General features: G+C 54.6%; 3 protein-coding genes across 11 annotated transcripts in view; 2 read left to right on the top strand and 1 right to left on the bottom strand.

Annotated features, from left to right (window-relative positions):
* Positions 1-6,082, top strand: part of RIPOR2 (RHO family interacting cell polarization regulator 2) — a 95,878-nt gene extending 89,796 nt beyond the window's left edge. For all 5 annotated transcript variants that reach the window (XM_080649400.1, XM_080649402.1, XM_080649403.1 and 2 more), the window contains 4 exons: positions 142-344; positions 1,148-1,231; positions 2,906-2,996; positions 4,428-6,082. In XM_080649400.1, the coding sequence (XP_080505526.1) occupies positions 142-344; positions 1,148-1,231; positions 2,906-2,996; positions 4,428-4,528 (479 nt within the window). In that variant the 3' untranslated portion in view covers positions 4,529-6,082. The remainder of the gene's footprint in view (positions 1-141; positions 345-1,147; positions 1,232-2,905; positions 2,997-4,427) is intronic.
* ARMH2 (armadillo like helical domain containing 2) lies at positions 5,737-8,887 on the top strand. Its single transcript, XM_080649409.1, has 2 exons — positions 5,737-6,941; positions 8,399-8,887. The coding sequence occupies exons 1-2, from the start codon at positions 6,677-6,679 to the stop codon at positions 8,824-8,826; spliced, it is 693 nt and encodes a 230-aa protein (XP_080505535.1). The 5' UTR covers positions 5,737-6,676; the 3' UTR covers positions 8,827-8,887.
* A 1,526-nt stretch (positions 8,888-10,413) lies between these two features.
* Positions 10,414-18,184, bottom strand: GMNN (geminin DNA replication inhibitor). 5 transcript variants are annotated; one of them, XM_080647755.1, is made up of 7 exons: positions 17,963-18,184; positions 16,483-16,540; positions 14,290-14,367; positions 13,022-13,169; positions 11,867-11,949; positions 11,512-11,622; positions 10,414-10,855 (listed from the first exon to the last, which is right to left on the bottom strand). In XM_080647755.1, exons 2-7 carry the CDS (start codon positions 16,531-16,533, stop codon positions 10,754-10,756), a joined length of 573 nt encoding a protein of 190 aa, XP_080503881.1. In that variant the 5' UTR covers positions 16,534-16,540; positions 17,963-18,184; the 3' UTR covers positions 10,414-10,753. The 5 variants fall into 5 exon arrangements, with proteins under 5 accessions (XP_080503881.1, XP_080503880.1, XP_080503884.1 ...); XM_080647754.1 differs by lacking the exon at positions 17,963-18,184 and adding an exon at positions 17,213-17,911 and having other exon boundaries at positions 10,449-10,855; XM_080647757.1 differs by having other exon boundaries at positions 10,451-10,855; positions 11,512-11,614; positions 17,963-18,164.
* Positions 18,185-19,166: the final 982 nt, after the last annotated feature.

Here is a 19,166-nt window from a genome sequence, read left to right as displayed (position 1 = left end):
TTGGCCTTCACAGAGTCAGCCCTGGTGGGCCCTGTCCTGGCCGAGCGGAACCCCCGCCGTCACACAGACGCTGCCCGGATATGGGGTCGCCGCTGCGTGGCACCTGCTCACTGAGCGCCTTCCTCTGCGTTTCCTCCCCAGTCTCCATGGTGCGGAGCCTGCAGTCGCTGCGGGAGGAGAAGCTGCGGCAGGCGGTCAGCGGCCTGGCCCCCAGCAGCCTCTCGGCCCAGCAGGAGGTGCTCCGGACCCTGGCTCTGCTCTTAGCCGGAGCCGACCGCGGCGTCAGCCAGGCCGTGCGGCTGTACCTGGAGGCGGCTGCCGGAAACCAGCATTTCAGGGAGAAGGTAGGCTGCGGAGCCACGGCCGAGCCTTTCCTGTCACCTGCTGTGGCTATTGCGCCGTTTTCCTTCTGTAGAAAGAATTTGTGTCTTCTTTAAAAATACTCCTCGTTGATTTCAGAGAGGAAGGGAGCGGGGGATAGAGCTGTAAACGTCAACGAGGAGAGAGAATCATGGGTAAATCCTCCTACACACCCCACAGCCCAGGCGTGGGTCCTGACCAGGAGTCACACCGTGACCTCCGGTTCCTAGGTCGGCTCTCGCCCATTGAGCCACGGGCGGCAAGAATTTGTGTCTTGGACGGGGGCTCGGTTGGTTGCAGCATCATCCTGTACACCCAAAGGGTTCGGGTTCGACTCCCAGTTGGGGCGCGTATGGGAGGCAACCAATCAACGCTTCTCTCTCTCTCTCTCTCCCTCTTTCTCTCTCTCTCTCTCTCCCTCTCTCTCCCTCTCCCTCCCTTCCTCTCTAAAATCATAAGCATACCCTCTGGTGAGTGCCCTGTGAAATAGCACGGTTCCTTCTGAGCACCTCTGCAGGGCCCCAGCGCCCCCCGAAAGCTGGGCTCATGGCCGCGCATCTTCAGCTTCCTCCTCCCAGAGCCCCTGCCCTGGCCGGCACCCGGGATCCACAAGTTGGATAGGAAATTTGAAGAGACAGCTCTTTTAGCAAACATGACTTTCAGGGGGCTGTTGGCTCCGAAGGCAACGCAGAATGAATGGTGTTAGTGTGGTCTGTGTCGGGCAGTAACTGCTAGGAACCCCTAAAACCAGCGTGGCCCGGGGTGCTCACTGCCCGCCTCCCGCCAGGCCCTGCTCTACTACTGCGAGGCCCTGACCGCCCGTGACCCGCAGCTGCAGAAGGCGGCGTGCCTGGCTCTGCAGAGCCTGCAGGTGAGGCCGCGGGACTGAGCCCTGTGTGTGTGTGTGTGTGTGTCTGTCTGTCTGTCTGTGGTGTGGGAGCGAGCCCTGTGTGTGTGTGTGTGTGTGTGTGTGTGTGTCTGTCTGTCTGTCTGTGGTGTGGGAGCGAGCCCTGTGTGTGTGTGTGTGTGTGTGTGTGTGTGTGTGTCTGTCTGTGGTGTGGGAGCGAGCCCTGTGTGTGTGTGTGTGTGTGTGTGTGTGTGTGTGTGTCTGTCTGTCTGTCTGCCTGTGGTGTGGGACCGAGCCGTGTGTGTGTGTGTGTGTGTGTGTGTCTGCCTCTGCCTGTGGTGTGGGACCGAGCCGTGTGTGTGTGTGTGTGTGTGTGTGTGTGTGTGTATCTGTGGTGTGGGACTGAGCCCTGTGTGTGTGTGTGTGTGTGTCTGTCTGCCTGTGGTGTGGGACCGAGCCGTGTGTGTGTGTGTGTGTCTGTCTGTCTGTGGTATGGGACTGAGCCCTGTGTGTGTGTGTGTGTGTGTGTGTGTGTGTCTGTCTGTAGTGTGGGACTGAGCCCTGTGAGTGCGTGTGTGTGTGTGTGTGTGTGTCTGTCTGTGGTGTGGGACTGAGCCCTGTGTGTGTGTGTGTGTGTGTGTCTGTCTGTCTGTGGTGTGGGACCGAGCCATGTGTGTGTGTGTGTGTGTGTGTGTGTGTGTGTGTCTGTGGTGTGGGACCGAGCCCTGTGTGTGTGTGTGTGTGTGTGTGTGTGTCTGTCTGTCTGTGGTGTGGGACCGAGCCCTGTGTGTGTGTGTGTGTGTGTGTGTGTGTGTGTCTGTCTGTCTGTGGTGTGGGACCGAGCCCTGTGTGTGTGTGTGTGTGTGTGTGTGTCTGTGGTGTGGGACCGAGCCCTGTGTGTGTGTGTGTGTGTCTGTGGTGTGGGACTGAGCCCTGAGTGTGTGTACGTGCGTGTGAAGTGCCCGGGTTAGCAGCATTGCTGGTCTCCTTTGCCCTGTTTGTTGCTTGGGGTCCTTTTTCTCTTGAAACAGCAACAAGACGTGACCTTTCAGAGCCAGCGCTGCTCGGTCGTTCTGGGTCAGTCCTAGAAAGTGTCTGCTCCCCAGGAGAGAGGCTGTGATGATGGCGCACTGACGTGCGTTGTGTCCACAACTCCAGCAGGCCCGTCCGCTGTGCACAGCACTGACCCCAGGGTGCCCGTGGCTCCAGCCCGTCCCCGGGACGGCTCTCCCGGACAGCTGGCCCTTCACCGGTCGGGGGGTGGGGGCCGCGCCCCTCCTGGGAGCCACATGGGAATGAAAAGCACTGACTCCCCAGCCTCAACGGGCTCACCTTTCCGTCGCCAAGACTTAGTCACAAACAGTCAGACCGGTCAGCCTGAGGGAAGCACGAGGGGGCCGTTCAGCCTCCCTCCGCTGCAATCCCAAAGCTCCTGATACAGTTCAGATTTCTGCTAATAATACAAATAATGAAATCATAAAAAACACAACGAAGCCATCAGAGCGCCTGCCGCTGGGGACCTGGCCCCATCGGGGAGTTCACCCCGCCCCTGGGGTGGCGCCTGGGAGCCGGGACCCAGCTCCCCACACACAGCTGGGGGGCCGGGTAGGACGGCCCTCCGGCCCCCACCAGCTGAGATGCTGGTCCCCGCGGCCCCGGGCAGGTGTCCGCTCACACTGTGCACGGCCCCTCCCGCAGGCCACGGAGAGCATCAAGATGCTGGTGGCCCTGTGCCAGTCGGACGCGGAGGAGGTCAGAAACGTGGCCACCGAAACCCTCCTGTCTCTGGGTGAGTGTGCGCACGGGGTGAGTGTGCGCACGGGGTGAGTGTGCGCACGGGGTGAGTGTGCGCACGGGGTGAGTGTGCGCAGGGGGTGAGTGTGCACGGGGTGAGTGTGTGCGCAGGGGGTGAGTGTGCACAGGGGGTGAGTGTGTGCAGGGGGTGAGTGTGCGCACGGGGTGAGTGTGCGCACGGGGTGAGTGTGCGCACGGGGTGAGTGTGCGCACGGGGTGAGTGTGCACGGGGTGAGTGCACGGGGTGAGTGTGCGCACGGGGTGAGTGTGCGCACGGGGTGAGTGTGCGCACGGGGTGAGTGTGCACGGGGCTGCGTGCTTTTGAGTCTTACGCAGCGCTATCAGGGGAGGTTCCCTGTGCACCGTGCAGCGCGTCCCCCCATGGCCGCCTGCTCACGCTCACACACATACACACTCACACTATTCACACACACATACACTCACACACACGCTCTCACACATATACACACACACTCTCGCACACATATGCATGCGCACACATGTACATATACGTACACATGTACACACACACGCAGCGTGAGGACTCCTCAGTATCCACGTCTCTCGGCTCCTGTCCTGACCCCTGCATGTGGAGGGTGAGGGCTGGGAGCCTTCGGGATGGCTCCTCAGTCTGGGCAGGATTTCGGGGTAAGAACCTGGAAGTCACACCGTAGTGGCAGGAGCTGGGGTCCGGGCTCCTGCCTCCTGCACGCCCCTCACTGGGGCCCGAGCCCGCGACCCAGGCATGTGCCCTGACCAGGAATTGAACCCCGATCTCCTGGTTCATAGGTCACCGCTCAGCCACTGAGCTCGCCGGCGGGCTGTTCACATACAGCCCTGGCTGAGCACAGCTGACTGTCCTTCGTAGTCTGTGTTAGGTGCATGAACTTCTTACTGCTCGTCCTCTGTCCCTCCCTTTCCCACTTTCTGGTCAAATGTTTAAAGAGGAAAGTGATACACGTTGGCCGTTCAAGGCGTTCTACTGACAGCCTGAGCCCGTGGTGGGCGGTAGACCCGTCACCACGTTTACATGGTAATTGTTTGGCTGGCGTTTGAAAGCCTAAATTTGACTTTTATGAACGACCATGTAGGCGTGCCAGTACAGACGTGTAACAGTAAAAGCCGCGTGAACGTTGCGTGCTCCAAGGTCAAGGACCCGCCACGTGGAGGCCGGGCCCACCCGCAATAGATCCCCTGGGAACTGCAGGACTAAACCTCCTTAGCGCACTCACGGACGCCACGCGCCCCCAGCACCTCGCTGCCTCCCCCCTGCCCGCTTCCCGCCTCCGGCCTTGGCTCCAAAGATAGAAACCCCACCCGGAGACAGTGGGATTAACAACGAGAGGGGGGGCTCTTCCTGACCCGACGTTGTGACGCGCGGAAGCGCTGAGCTGACGCCGGCACCGTTTCTCCCGTTCCCATCCAGGGGAAGACGGGCGGCTGGCCTACGAGCAGCTGGACAAGTTCCCCCGGGACTGCGTCCACGTCGGAGGCCGTCACGGGACCGAGGTGGCCACGGCCTTTTAATGACCCCACAGCTGCCTGCACAGATGGCCCTTGGGTCCCGGAGGTGCCGCGATGTGGCCGGAAACCTCCCACGGTGCGGACAGAACTCAGTTGGGTCCCAGCGCCCAGCGCCTCTTCCTGTGGCCGCTGCGAGAGGGCCGTGTGCAGCGTCGTCGGTCATCACGGCGCCGACCGCGGACAGCGCCGGGTAAACAGCCCGTCGTCTGTGACACGTACGGAATTTCCAAACAGCCATCTTTGTACTTTCCCAGAAGTTCTAGAGCTTGAGGCCGTCCTGTGAGACGTGGGTAAATGTCGTACAGCTTGCAGTTCTCTCCGTAGTGTTCTCGGGGTTGAGGGTCCCCACCCCCACCAGCGACCTAATTTTACCTGCAGTGAAAAGCACAGAAAAGAATTCCTTCCCGTGACAGTTTGCCTGCCGGACCTGGTAGGACGCCACATTGTAAGATCGTGATGTTTTCACATGTCACGTGTCCCAGTGTCACTGTGCCTCCTGTTCCTCTTCTTCCCCCTGAGAGTTCCAAAAGCGTGTTTCCACGGTGGCGAGAAGACGGGGAGGTGACCAGGAGCCGACGACCTTATGAGATCACACCCCTACTCCTTAAACACAAAGGCACACAATGTGTAGGCTTTTATTTTTGAACAAACAAGAGCCATTTTTCACTGATCTTTTTCAATAGAGGTACTTCGCTGCTAAGACCAATCCAAACCCAGTCATGGATTCAGAAAAGCTGGGGCGCCCCCTGAGGTGCGAGAGCGCGGACGTTGGAGGGACATTGAAAAGGGGTCCTTGCGTGACAACCCCATGAGGTCAGGATGAAGGCTGCCCCCTGGGGTGGTGACTGCCCCCCTGCTGGGACCCCTTGGCCAAATAGAACAGCAGCCACCCTCACCGCTCCCATCAGGGGAGCAAACCCACTCGCTAAAGTCCATGCCCGCTCAGGAGCTCCTGGTACGTAACTGGGCGTCGTCCTAAGTGTACACGGGGCGGGATATGCCAAGTTATCTAATAGGTGTGAGTGTAGCTTGAACTGTACTCTGGATGTGTTTGTATAAAATACCAGTGAGGTGTCGTTTTAAATATTTACACTTCAGCCGACCTTTAAAGCAGCTCTTAGTTCACGTTCAACCGTGTCTGCCGGGTTTCCCGGCAAATAGTCCTTGGGACTGTGAAGTTACAGCGTGTATATATATATATCTATTTGTATATTTATAAATAATTATATATATGCCTACATCCTTCCTTTGAGAAGTTCCTTGTACAGTCTATAGTTAGGATAGTCTGTATAAGCTGCAGTCCATATGAAATGGTGGCGAGGATTTTTTTTTTTTATATATAGAAAACTCAAATCACAAATGTTACCAAGTGTTCCGTTGGTTTTGGTGTGTGTTTTTTAAAAATTTTTTGAATATTGCATGAGCCACGGACTCCGGGTCTTTTGTATTCACGTCCGCATTTTGTTTTGGCTGAGGGGGTGCGTTGTTTTGTGGCATTTGTATCCGTCGCTGTTCCCATCCTGGACGTTCAAATAAACATTATTTTTGAATCTCTGGTCTCGGGCACAGCGTCCACTGTATTTTTTCACATGCCCTCATGAGTTGGTACACACACACACGACAGACACTTCGTTCGCCACTGAAATTTGTTCTGATCTTGACATTCCTTCATCCATAAATAGGGAGAGTAATATTTGCTTCTTGGATATTTTCTTTTAAACGTATTTTTATTGATTTCAGAGAGGAAAGGAGAGGGAGTGAGAGATAGAAACATCCATGATGAGAGAATCATGGTTCGGCTGCCTCCTGCACGTCCCTCACTGGGGATCGAGCTCACAACCCAGGCCTGTGCCCTGACCGGGAATGGAATTGTGACCTCCTGGTTCATAGACCGACGTGCAGCCACGGAGCCACGCCGGCCGGGCATTCCTTGGGTATTTTATGAAGCTACTTGGAGAAAAAAGACTCTGAGCTCCTGGAGGGTAAGAAGCATCATCCTTCATCCGTGTTCTCAGCCCAAACCCCAGGCAGCACCCTCTGCTCCCCAGCCCGTGTCATCCAGGAGACTGTTGCTAGGTGACGCGTTCCAGAGTTCTGGACTATTGTGGCCGCCGGCACACAGTGGATCGGGAGTGCCCGCCTGTCCACACAATGGCCAAGGCCCGGGTTTCTTCTGTGCAGTACGAGTCTCCCGTTTATCAGTATGTTGTGCAGATGGGCCAGTGCCTCCGGAGGTTCTGGAATGTCCATATCATGAGCTTTTTCCGTAAGCAGGAGAAAGAACATATCCCCCCAGGGCAGAGTATTTTTCATAAAGAAAAAATCTTGGCACTTGGCCAGACGCTGAAGAATAAATTCCTGACCATCGAGGAGAGGGCTCAGGCTGCCCACAGGATGGGACTGCTGGTGTTCACAGGTACGACCCTGCCAGGGGGCTGACCGTCCCTGTCTCACACCCCTTTGCTGCTCACAACGCTAAGTGAGGGTCTTCGGGTGCTCACCTTAAAATCCCAGCAGCTCCTCCTTCGCCTAAATTATTAGTTTTCTGTCTTTGTACCATTACTGATTATTTTCTCCTTAGGGATCTGGTTTTTGTTGTTAACTTATTTGGTACAAAGGATTGTTTTTTAAAAAAATATATTTTTTTTAATTTCAGAGGAAGGGAGAAGGAGATAGAAACATCAATGATGAGAGAGAATTATTGATCGGCTGCCTCCTGCACGCCCCACTCTGGGGATCAAGCCCACAACCCGAGCACGTGCCCTGACCGGGAATTGAACCGTGACCTTCTGGTTCATAGGTCACGGCTCAGCCGGCGATGAGGCTGTTCCGCGCTCCTCACCTCTAACGGGCTCCACGGGCGCCTTCAAGGCTCCTCCCTTCTCTTCCGGGCATTGGAGATCGGAACAAGGAAGACCTGGGGGTCAGGAGGAGGATCAAAGTCTCGTGCAGGACCAGGGGGGGTTAGGGGGCAGGGCCAGGACAAGCTTGGATGGTCTCGCAGGTCCCAGGCCTGCAAGAGCTGGGCTAGAACGGGAGGAGGGCAGAGCGGCGAGCAGCTAGCTTGTGAGAAACCTCTCCAACCACCAGACCCGGCTTTGCAGCTGTCTTCTGGGGTTCTCCTTGCTGCTCTAACGCTCCTGTATTTGTCTTTTTTAATCCTCACCGGAGGATATTTTCCCATTGGTTTTCAGAGAGAGTGGGAGAGAGAAGAGAGACAGAGAGAAACATCGACAGGTTGCCTTCACACTTGCCCCAACCGGGGGCTGGGGATCAAGCCTGCAACCCAGGTACATGCCCCTGACTGGAGTCGAACCCGGGACCCTTCAGTCCCCAGGCCTACACTCTTTCCACTGAGCCAAACTGGCTGGGGCAAACGCGCTGGTGTTTTTTCTTTTTTTTTTTTTTTTAAATATATTTTATTGATATCTTACAGAGAGGAAGGGAGAGGGATAGAGAGTTAGAAACATCGATGAGAGAGAAACATCGATCAGCTGCCTCCCGCACACCTCGCACTGGGGATGTGCCCGCAACCAAGGCACATGCCCTTGACCGGAATCGAACCTGGGACCCTCCGGTCCGCAGGCCGACGCTCTATCCACTGAGCCAAACCGGTTTCGGCTGCGCGCTGGTGTTTTTTCAAGCACCGAAGACAGAGAAGCAGGAATGAGACCACGAGGGAGGTGCCCGTGAACCCAGGATGACGGGGGCCCTTGGCAGGCGGGGACCTCCCAGAACCCAAGTACCCGAGCACACACGTCCCCCAGACCCCGAGCATCCGTATGCGGCAACAAGAATAGGCACAGCTGAGCCGCCTGTCCCTGGCCACCAGGCCCACCGAATGCTCCTGGAAACCCGACGCTTGTCTTCCAGGAGGACCCATGGCCGGGAGGTTTGCGGCCGAGTACATGAAAGAAGTGGCGCTCTTGCTGCAGAACGCCCAGGCGGCCCCGAAGACGAGGATCCTGCTGCTCCAGAGCGTGGCCTGCTGGTGCTACCTGAACCCCATCACCCAGAAGAAGGCCAAGTTCCTGCGGCTCGTCCCCATCCTCACGGAGATTTTCGATCACGTCCCCGAGTCGACCAGCAAGGTGGACGTCAACAGCAGCCTCCTGGTGAAGTTCTGGGCGTGCTACACCCTGTCCGTCATGACCTGCAACAACGTGTCCTACATGGAGGAGCTGAGGGAGTACCACAGCCTCAAGTACCACCTGCAGGTGCTGTCGCGGGAGAACTGGGCGGGCTGGCCCGAGAACTTCGCCGAAGTGCTCTACTTCCTCATCGGCTTCCACAGGCACTGACGCCGCTCCATCCGGGGCGCCGCCGAGGGCCCTGAACATGGAAATAAATGACCAAAGCCCGTACGTTCCTCCCCGGCGTCTTTTTTTTGGGTGCCGGGAAACACCAGTTAGCCCTGGCTGGTGTGGCTCAGTGGATAGAGTGCCAGCCTGTGGACGGAAGGGTCCTGGGGTTCGATTCCCGGTCAGGGCACATCCCGGGTTGCAGGCTCGATCCCGTGTGGAGTGTGCAGGAGGCAGCCGATCCATGAATGTCTCTCATCATTGATGTTTCTCTCTCTCTCCTCCTCTGAAATCAGTAAGAATGTATTTAAAAATGACCTCCTGCAGGTTAAGGTGGTAAGATGGGAATTGGGGGCGATGCCAGGGGCACTGGTGGGAGTTACCGGGTGTTAGGGGGTACGCCAAGGCGCCCAGAAAAGCCAAGCCCACCGCGGTGCCGGCCTCCAGCTGCCGTGTCCTGGCTGAGGGGTCGGTTCTCTGGCCGCCAGATCCCCAGCTTCTTGGCCATCAGACGGCGTTGGTGGCGACATCGGCAGCTAATTGAAAATTAGATTCATCATCTGAAGGAGTGTCCCAAACTCTCTGGATCAACAGTCAGTTCCCCGGTGACCAAGAACTTGCCTGAAGCAACCCTTCAATGCGTGCCAGTGCTCCCCGATGCCAACTTAGAGAGGCCGCGTGCCTCAGAGCACACGCTGTCCTAGGCCGTGAACTCCACAAACAATGCCCCCGTGTCCTTGTCCTCCTGCAGAACGGACTTATGGGAAACTCCTAATTAATTCGACCTGATCCTACTTCTTATGTCTTCCATATTGGTATGGTTTTTATTTTTTAATTTTTTTAAATATTTTATTGACTTCAGAGAGGAAGGGAGAGGGAGAGAAAAATTGAAGCATCAATGATGAGAGAATCATGGATTGGCTGCCTCCTGCACGCTCCACACTGGGGATGGAGCCAGCAACCCGGCATGTGCCCTGACCAGGAATCAAACCTGGGACCTTTCAGTCCACAGGCCGATGCTCTATCCACTGAGCCAAACCTGACAGGGCTGGTATGATTTTTAAAAAATATGTTTTTATTGATTTTTTTTAGAGAGGAAGAGAGATAGAGATGGAAACATTCATGAGAAACATGGATCAGCTGCCTCCTGCACACCCCACACTGGGGGATCGAGCCTGCAACCCGGGTACATGCCCTGACCCGGAACCCCACTGTGACCTCCTGGTTCATAGGTCGACGCTCAACCCGAGCCACGCCGACCAGACAGACGTATGCTCTGTCCTGTTTCTAATGGAACGTGCGTCGTTTCAGAGCCCTTAGCTATTCCTGCATCTCCTCACTGGGCGTGCACCTGGCCTGACACACGAGCGAGCTCCTGACACCACCTCCTCATGTCCTTTACCAAACCCCTCAGGAAGAGTGTGGGCGGTGGGGCCTGGAAATCAATAGTCCCGACCCTGAGCTGGAGGTGCAGCCAGCTGGGCGAGTTAAGCCTCAACCATTTCCGTCTACAGGGGGACAAATTCATTTTCTCCTCGTTTCCTCCAAAACAACAGGGGGGTTAGAAAGAAAATGACATAAAACCATAGAAATAGACAAATTATACTCCTCAGACTTCGTTTCTCCAAGAAACACATATGCTCGCTAGGAAACTGAAGTTTATTTATCACATACACAAGTCACATCCGACATGTGAGAAAATGTTATTTACATAAAACACCAGAGTAAAACACGCAGCATTTGTATTTTAATGCGATAGGGTCCCAGGGTCAAACAAGGACGTCTGCTTCAAGTCTGCATCACGTAGCTCCTTGCTCTGCCACCAAGAGCTGTCGTGGCGGGAACTGGGGGCACGTCTTCCGAGTCCCTGCGCACAGCTCCCCGCCGGGCCGGGCGTCTGCGGAGGAAGACACGGCTGCCCTGGCACTCACGCCCGCACCGGAGGATCCTCGCCCGCCTCCTCTTCAGAATCTAATTCCTCGCTGCTGTCCGGCGATTCGAAGTTCTCCAGAGTGTCTCCTTTCAGCCGCTTTTAAAGAACAAACCACGTGTTTGTTACAAAAGCTTTAAAACCCACGCCCATGCTCTGAATGCGGTACGTGGCCCTCGGTGTGTGAGGAGGTCGCCGCACACCGTCTCAGTTAAACGCACCCACAACCCAGGCCTGTCAGTCTCCAGCACGCCGGATCGCACTGCAGCCGAGTCACGTGGCTGGCTGACCTGCTCCTTAAGGCACTGACCTCTTCGAATGAATGAGCCTCGTCTAGGGCGGGGAGGCCGGCCGCTCCCAGCCCGCTGTGGACAACACTCTGCAGCCCAGGCGGCCATGCCAGCATGGCCAGGTGAGAACCTGACGTGAAAGTCTGTCACGGCCCCAACATGCAAGCAATTCAGTACAAAAAAGGTTTTATTTGGAAATCCTGCATCCCACCAGCAAGATGACTTTATATAAACGTCAGGACGTTCTAAGACTTACGTTTCAGGCTAAGCCTGGTAACGGAACAGTCACGAGGCTAATTCTTACCGACAGGCCGCTTCCCAAGCTTAAAGAACGTCACGTGAGCCCCAACCTTGCTCGGCTTCATAGCACAGGAAGGTCACGCGGCACAAACGTTAAAGGTAAACGGTCTAGAACGTGTGGGCTGTGAAACGGGGTCCTCGCGCTCGGCTCGGCGGGACACTCACCTCCAGGACCTCCGCCATGTACTGCACGTGCTGCGCCACCTCCGCCAGCTCCTGGTTCTCCCTCCGCAGGCGGGCGATCTCCCTCGCCTTCTGCTCGATCTCCCTGTGGAGCTGCGGCGTGCATCAGCTCAGAGTTCCTCGCCTCCCGCCGCACCCCTCCCGCCGCACCCCGCAGGCCTCCCAGGTGACTGACACGTCTGCACAGTCCCGGCAGAGGGCCGTCGCTGGCGCCCACCACATAGGCTTCTTCTGGTAAAATAGTCTAACAGCCGCCTCATTAAGCTTTTCTCAGGCCCAGGTCCCAGCCCGCTCACTCCGCTCCGGCCAAGCGGCACCCGTTCTCCTCCGTGCTCACCTTCTCGTTTTCCTTCAGCGCTTCATAGAGAGCCTTCCGCCGCTGCTCCGCCACTTCCTTCCAATACTGAGAGGACGGGCTTTCTGGAAACAACGTTTTACACGAAATGCTGAAAACCACTCCTGTTACATGCTGCTGTGAAACCCCACCATCCTCTCATCTATTTAAAAAGCAATTTACCATCTTAGTACCGCCCATCTTACTTGGCAATACCCGTTTTCATAAATCTGAAGTTAGAAAACCAAGTCAACTTTGTTCTATTTTATCTCCCCGATACTTTGGGGATTCTGACACATCCCACTGAGGGTCTGTAGAGAGCTGTGTGTTCAGGTTACGTTGACTGACATTTGTCACCTGTGCGGTGAGATCAGCAATCTGACACAGCCCTTTCGGTATGTGACTGGAGTGTTTTGCCCCCAAATCTTAAGCAATCAGAGATGCGTGTCACCAACCCTGGTTTCTCCCACCCTAGTAGAGAGCTGCGGTACTTCTGCGCAGCCGGCCTTCCCTACGTCGCCTGATGAAACCCTACTGCCTACCATCTGCTTCCTTGCTGTCCTCCGGGCAACTCAGAATGAGCCCAGCGGACTCCGTGACCTTGAGTAAGTCAATGAACTTCTCTAAGCCTCCAATTTTCCATCCATAACAACATCAATGACCTTCCACGATGCGTAAAAACCGCCGCCCGCCTCCTCTCCCGGTGCCGCCCGCCGTGCCATTAAAAACTTGCATTTATTCCCGGCCCAGCACCTCCCGTCCGCACTCCCTGGACTTCGCCAGGCTCCGGCGGGCTCCGTCCCTACTTCATGCTCTCCCGGCACACTCACATTCCTTTCTTCAAACTCAGTCTCTAGACACTTTTTTCCTGGAAAGACTACTTCTGCGCCTTGGCAATCCCGTATCCCAGTTGCCAGGTTAATCACTATCCTTCCCTTTAATATTGCATCCATAGTTGGATGTTACGAAACAGTAAGACTTGTCCACATGTGGTGTCTGTACATTTCCAACCCTAAGAAGTACCGGAGTATCCGAGCATTGCAGTGAACCTGTGCCCAGCCCAGGCGGCTGTGGGCAGATCCTAACGGCAGGAGGTAACACCGACCTGTGTTACAATGCGTTTCCGAGATAAAGGCTCTCCTCACGCTTCCCTCGTACCTGCAACCATGAGATCCAGTGCCTCCTGGGTAACTCCTCCAGGCTCCTTGCTCTCACTGTGCTCTGGGACAGCAGTAACTCCAGAGCCGGAAGTCTTAGACGCCGACGGGTCATTGCGATGTTTCAGTTTGGACGAGCCTTTAACCAGCTGCCGTGGAAATACACGCATCAATCTCATTTGTTTTTATCTAATGAACAAGAAAGCTGAGTGCACCGGGGAGCTAGAGCAGGCACGGCTTCTGAAGGTCGTGTTTAGGAGGAGGAGGAACCGCCAGGGAAAGCCATGTACCGTTAGAGTGCAGAGGAAGGAGGGAGCAGGCGGAGGAGCCACTGGTGAAAGGAGAAGTTAAGGCTATCAACAGAAACAAATCAAAGATAACAGAGAACCAAAATATAAATATGTAGGAACTTTTAAAGAATCTGACATTTGTTAAGAGATTTTTTTAAAAGCTCCGTGGTCTTGTTATTTATGTGTTAAAAATGGAGCCGCATCTGTCTGTATCTTTCTCACGTCTTTGGATCTTCTGGAATAAATCATACCGCTTAAAACTCCCCCCAAATAGAAAGGTATGTTTTAGGAATTTTATTTGCAGCAACTGTTTTGGGTGAGACCTGGATCTAAAGCTAAACTAAATTATTTTTATTGTTTAAATAATTCAGTTCCATAGAAAGGCAGTATTTTCTACCTGCAAAAGTCTAAACATCAGTACGTTTTAAAACTGTGCCTTTCAACAATGATTTTGTCATTTACATGCAGAAGTAAATGAAGGATCCACCATTTTATTCTCAAAACATCCAGCATTCCCCCTGTGGGTTAGTTGATAATGAATTATATCATCTCCGTTCTACCAGTACACCAGCATCCTATTCATACCAATGTCAAACTTCCTCAATTGATCAATTAAAACAAAAACCACTTGTGTGGGGAGTACACAATTGTTATTCTTAAATTTTTGCCAAATTTCAATGATTTGGGTATTTCTTTTTAATATATTTTATTGATTTTTTTACAGAGAGGAAAAGAGAGGGAGAGCCAGAAACATCTATGAGAGAGAAACATCCATCAGCTGCCTCCTGCACACCCCCTACTGGGGATGTGCCCACAACCAAGGTACATGCCCTTGACCGGAATCGAACCTGGGACCCTTGAGTCCGCAGGCCGACGCTCTATCCACTGAGCCACACCAGCGAGGGCGATTTGGGTATTTCTAACCAAGGAAATCTTGCAGATGGTTTTCATGCACAGGTTCTAGCCCCATAACACATACCTCGTTCTCTCTGCCCACGAGAGACCCGGCTGTGGACGGCTGGATCATCTTCAGCGTTCTCCTCGGGACAGGACTGCTCTAGAGTCAAGAGAATTCGTTATCGGGTTCCAGGCGCTACATGGACCGTGACTATCTTAGCCCTCCTACAGCTTACCAAAAAGGAACACGAGAACACTGATCCGGGACGGGGCAAAAATAGGGTTACAGTTGTGAGTACACGAAACAGTTTATTCTTGTGTTATTATTTACTAAGTATTGTATTATTTTCTGTATGAATAGCTGTACACCTACATTGGCCCCTCCCTGAATTTGGTCTGCTATGTAATTTTGCAATGCTAGGTATGAACATGAACAAGACATTGGTTTAACCAACTAGTGAACTTATTTCCCTAAAATGATAATAAAGTTTGAAGAAATTCTAAGAATGCATCGTATCACCTTAACACATTTATGGTAGAAACCCAGAAAACAGGTGAATCGGGGGGAAAAGAGTAATTGTTCACACTGCAGAATACTTCTTCCCCTAACCGATGGATTTGTCTCCGACTTCCCTGGAATCATGACTATCTCCTAACATCCCCACGTGTTCACCAAAGGAACGGAGTGTAAGAACATACCTTACACAAAGCCACAGACATGTAACAGGACCCCCTTACCTGCTCGTGGGAGCAGTTTGCTTCGAGCCCATTCATCAGGAGACAGCTGAAATGTCAGAGCCCGGGGCATTTTAAATACTGCCAAAGGCCCACGCTATTGTTTTGGGGAAATACAGCCTTCCTTGTAATATGTAAATACCTTCCCGGGTGTTTCCTGATCTGAAAGCTCGCTCTAGCTTTGCGAAAAAATCATTAGTTATTCTGCCACCACGGGACAGCAAACAATGGCCGTACTCAAACAAGGTCAGCAAGCAGGACACCGGAGCAGCGTGAGAAAGCGGCGCCTGCACAGCGCACTCCATGGCGCGAGCTCACCTTTCCCACGGTCAAGTTTCCCTGCTGATCACTATCTCACCATCTAATTGAAGAACCAATGCCAGCTACGGTGAGAACAAACACCACCCAACATTTCGGATATAATTTAGATTAGCCCACAGTCTCCAGACAAATACTAGTAGAAACGAACACAACTCTGGGACCTGAATAACAGGAGGTGTTAATTCAAGTGCTTGCTACTAACAGTGACCAAAGAAGCCACAATTTACGGTCACACAAAAAGGCAATTTCCCAAACTTAACTTTTATAATGTAAGCTTTACAGCAGCTACCCCTCAAAATGTAATACTGCTAGTATCGTTTTCTTTACACGGATTATGCATTGGAATAATAGACTCATTACAGCCAAAAGGTTCTTATACATTATGGGTCTTAGTCTTTTTAGAGAACAACTTGAGATTCTGTGAACCTCTTTAAAAGAAATTTTTATTGCTTTCAGAGAGGAAGGGAGAGGGAGAGACAGAAACATCAATGATGACAGAGAATCATGGATCAGCTGCCTCTTGCACGCCCCCTACTGGGGATTCAGCCCACAACCTGGGCCTGTGCCCTTGACTGGAATTGAACCCAGGACCTTCAGTCCACAGGCCAACGTTCTATGCACTGAGCCAAACCGGCTAGGGCTCTGTGAACCTCTTTAAAACACACACACACACACACACTCACACACAAGAGCACATACACAAAATTTTGCATATAATTAGCAAGGGATCTATGAGTAGAATGAAAGCAATAATGAGCACCTTGTCCACAGAAAACCCTAAGGAACCAGTGAAAATATCAGAGCTACCCAAGTCCGGCAAGGTTGCAGGACTCAAGATCAAGGCACCAAAATCAACAGTATTTCTCTGTGGGAACAATGAGCACATGGGAAACCTACCTAAGGAAACAGCTCCGTCTACAACATTAAAAACAAAACATTTAGGTAAAAACCTGACGAAGGCGTGGAAAGCTCAATACTCGGAAAACTACCATGCTCTGTTGGAAGAAACTAAAGACTTGACTAAACGGGAAGATCAGAAAACTTAATATTCAACCATAATTAATTCTTCAATGGTTCTCTACTGATACTTTTCCTCTGGCCAAAAATTCAGTAATTTAAGGTTTATGGAAACAACAGCCATCAATTAGGCTACATTATGTCAAAACACTTCCACGCACGTGCTCTTCTCCACCCAGATGAAAGCGATCCCATCACCTACCTGCACGCGCCCATGGGTGCCTTCCTGTTTCTGCTTCATGTTGGGGTTCATTGTGCACCTGGGGAAGGACAAGCGGTCACCAACAGCAGAGGGAGGCCGGCCCCTGGAGGCGGAGCCTGCGCCTTTCCCGGGGCTGGGGGGAGGGTCTTTTCTCAGCCCCTGCCCAGGACTGGAGCCACGGAAGCCGGTGACCCTTGACATCTGTATTGTATACATACACACACACAATAATTCTGGTTGGAAAAATCTTGTTGCAAAAGGAAAAAAAAAATGTACAAAACATGCCGGCGTCCTGGATGAGGTACAGGGCTCTCCAAGATCTGCGAATGCCACCAGGGAAGGCGAAGCACAGATACGGGGTGTGCCCACCTCAGTCCTAGAGAACAGCACCCAACTTGGCCCTTTCAAAGGCAGACCAAGCTGTGATACACTCGGCAATAACTTGGGAGGAGCGTAACATCCGATCCAACGAGACGATGCAGTTACATTTGTGGGACATGTTTAAGCACCACCAGGAGCTGAGACACTGAGAAGCGAGAGCAGCAGGTAAAGGGGCCCAGACTGACACCCGCGTTTGGCCCCCAGGCATGTGTCTCCCCACGACCTGCCCGAGTTGTGGCCATGCCTTTACTCGGTCAGGGGCGCCCACACTTTTGACTCTATGGCCCATCGCATGCACCTTTCCCCGTGCCTCGGCGCACAGACGCAAACAAGAAAGTTGGGGATGCACCTTATCTTCTCTGCCATTTCGTGTGGGGCAAAGGCTGGTCAGGACCCACTCGAGTGAACCAGGGCGATGTTTTCCAAACCGAGCGTCGCTAGCCCGGGACCCCGCAGTCATTCAGGGAAGTCACCAACGTCGTTTAGAAAAAAAGGAAGGGATCGGAACGGAATGGAAAATACGCGAAAACGTGCGAGTGCGCGGCCTAGGGGGGAGCTGGTCCAGCTTCGTGAATGTCACGGAGCTGGATGGCTGCGTCCTACATGGCGATGTAAAAGGTGCTTTCGTCCGCGTCACGTTGCCAAGGCTGAAAGCCACCGCTCAGGTAAGTTCCACCCTTCACCTGTGTGTGGCACTGCTGTCTGCAGCCCTGCGCCCGGCTTCCACGCTCCAGTTCTTTTCAACGAAAGACAACTAGCAGGGGCCTGGGTCCAAATGAAAGGCTGACACTCGGGGGAACCGGTGTCACCAACGCCAGTGCCGCTGTTTCACGAGGGGCCAGGATTCAGCGACCGTCCACTTCCCCACTAGCCAGGGTGGACGTCCCACTTCCCCACTAGCCAGGCGCCCGGCAGAGCCTGGCACTTCGCCGGCCACACCGCCTCCCAACCCCGACCAGCAGGGGGCGCTGCGCTCCAACCGCGCGCGCCAGCCAATAGGGAGCGCGGACAGGGAGCGCGCCAAAATCGGCCCAGCCAATGGGGCGGCCCGGCGGCTCACCAACTGCCCCGCCCCGTCCCCGTTCCAAAACTCACTTACCGCGACCCTGCGGAGTCACGGGAGAACCGATGCCGGCGGGCGGGCAGCCCCCGCGTAGACCTCCGGCCACCGCTCAATCGCGGGAGGGAACTGTTCAGTCCTGGCAGCGCCTCCTCGCCCAGACCCCGGCCCACCCGCGCCGGCCCCACCTCCGCCCAGCGGCTCACGCGCGCTGCTCCAAAAGCTCGCCAACGCCGCCCCGACGGACACGTGATCTAGCCGAGGGGTGTGGCTTCCCGAATCCGGCCAATCGCCGTCCGCCTTGGCTCCCCCGCCCCCCGCTACCCGCGCCTGCGCGATGGTCGCGGCGGGTCTCTGCGCGAGGACGTCGCTGCGTTATCTCGCGTCCTGACCTCCGACCCTGCTCCCAGGACAGCCCTGCTCGCGGAGAGACCGGTTTCCACTGCTGCCAGCACCGGGAGGATGGCGACCTGCACGTGCAGCACACGACTCCTCGTGGTTCCGTGCAGCCCTGGCCCCGCGGGCTCCCTACTGTGGGCAGAGCCTTCACATTCGGGTTTTTTTACATTTTTGACTCTTAGGGTTCAGGAGGCGCTCGGGTACCACGTGGGTTCCCGACGCGGGATACCGCTGCCCTGCAACTGCGGGCGGCTTTTCTGATCACTCCCCCAAGTCCTCCAAGTGGTCTCTGGGCGGGAGGCGTCGGGCCCACCCGCTGCCGGTGTCACCCAAGTCTGCGTTCCCGTCTCTCCACTCCTTGTCTTCAGAGGGAGGGAAGGTCTCCCTCCACCGGCGCAGCTTGGAGCACGGGCTGTCTCGTCTGTGCCGCGACCCCGGCGCCCACCGGCCACCGCCCTCCCCGGCCTTCCTTTGACAGCTCAGAATGTGCAAGGCGCAGTCGGATGGCGCCGACTTCGTCTGAGGGAAGGGTAGCACAGGACATCTAAATCCGTAAAGGACACGATCCCCGGATGGGAAACCATCAGAAGAAGACTTGGTCTTGGGAGTGAGAATGGTGGCAAGGACAGGCACTGTGTCCCTTGACTTTGAAACACCAAACAGGCCTCAGTGACCAGTGTCCTCAGTCAGCACGTGACGGATTCAAAGGCCCCCTGAACAGAGCCAGCGTGGGTACGTATGGATTCAAAGTCCACAAAAGTTACACTCGGGCCTGGCGGGCGTGGCTCCGCGGTGGAGCCGCCACCTATGCACCAGGAGGGCGCATGCCCGGGTTGCACGCTTG

This window comes from Plecotus auritus (genome assembly GCF_963455305.1).
Source record: "Plecotus auritus genome assembly, chromosome: 12".
Classification (NCBI taxonomy): domain Eukaryota; kingdom Metazoa; phylum Chordata; class Mammalia; order Chiroptera; family Vespertilionidae; genus Plecotus; species Plecotus auritus.
Note: the sequence above shows the minus strand (reverse complement) of the source record. Positions and strands in the feature narration are given on the sequence as shown.

Excerpts from the sequence above, each read along its gene's own strand:
- ARMH2 (XM_080649409.1), top strand. The coding sequence starts at position 6,677 with ATGGCCAAGGCCCGGGTTTCTTCTGTGCAGTACGAGTCTCCCGTTTAT. Across the intron at positions 6,942-8,398 it reads GGGACTGCTGGTGTTCACAG|GAGGACCCATGGCCGGGAGG; the intron begins GTACGACCCTGC and ends CTTGTCTTCCAG.
- GMNN (XM_080647754.1), bottom strand. Across the intron at positions 13,170-14,289 it reads TCGTGGGCAGAGAGAACGAG|CTGGTTAAAGGCTCGTCCAA; the intron begins GTATGTGTTATG and ends TTTCCACGGCAG. Across the intron at positions 11,623-11,866 it reads CGCTGAAGGAAAACGAGAAG|CTCCACAGGGAGATCGAGCA; the intron begins GTGAGCACGGAG and ends TGCACGCCGCAG.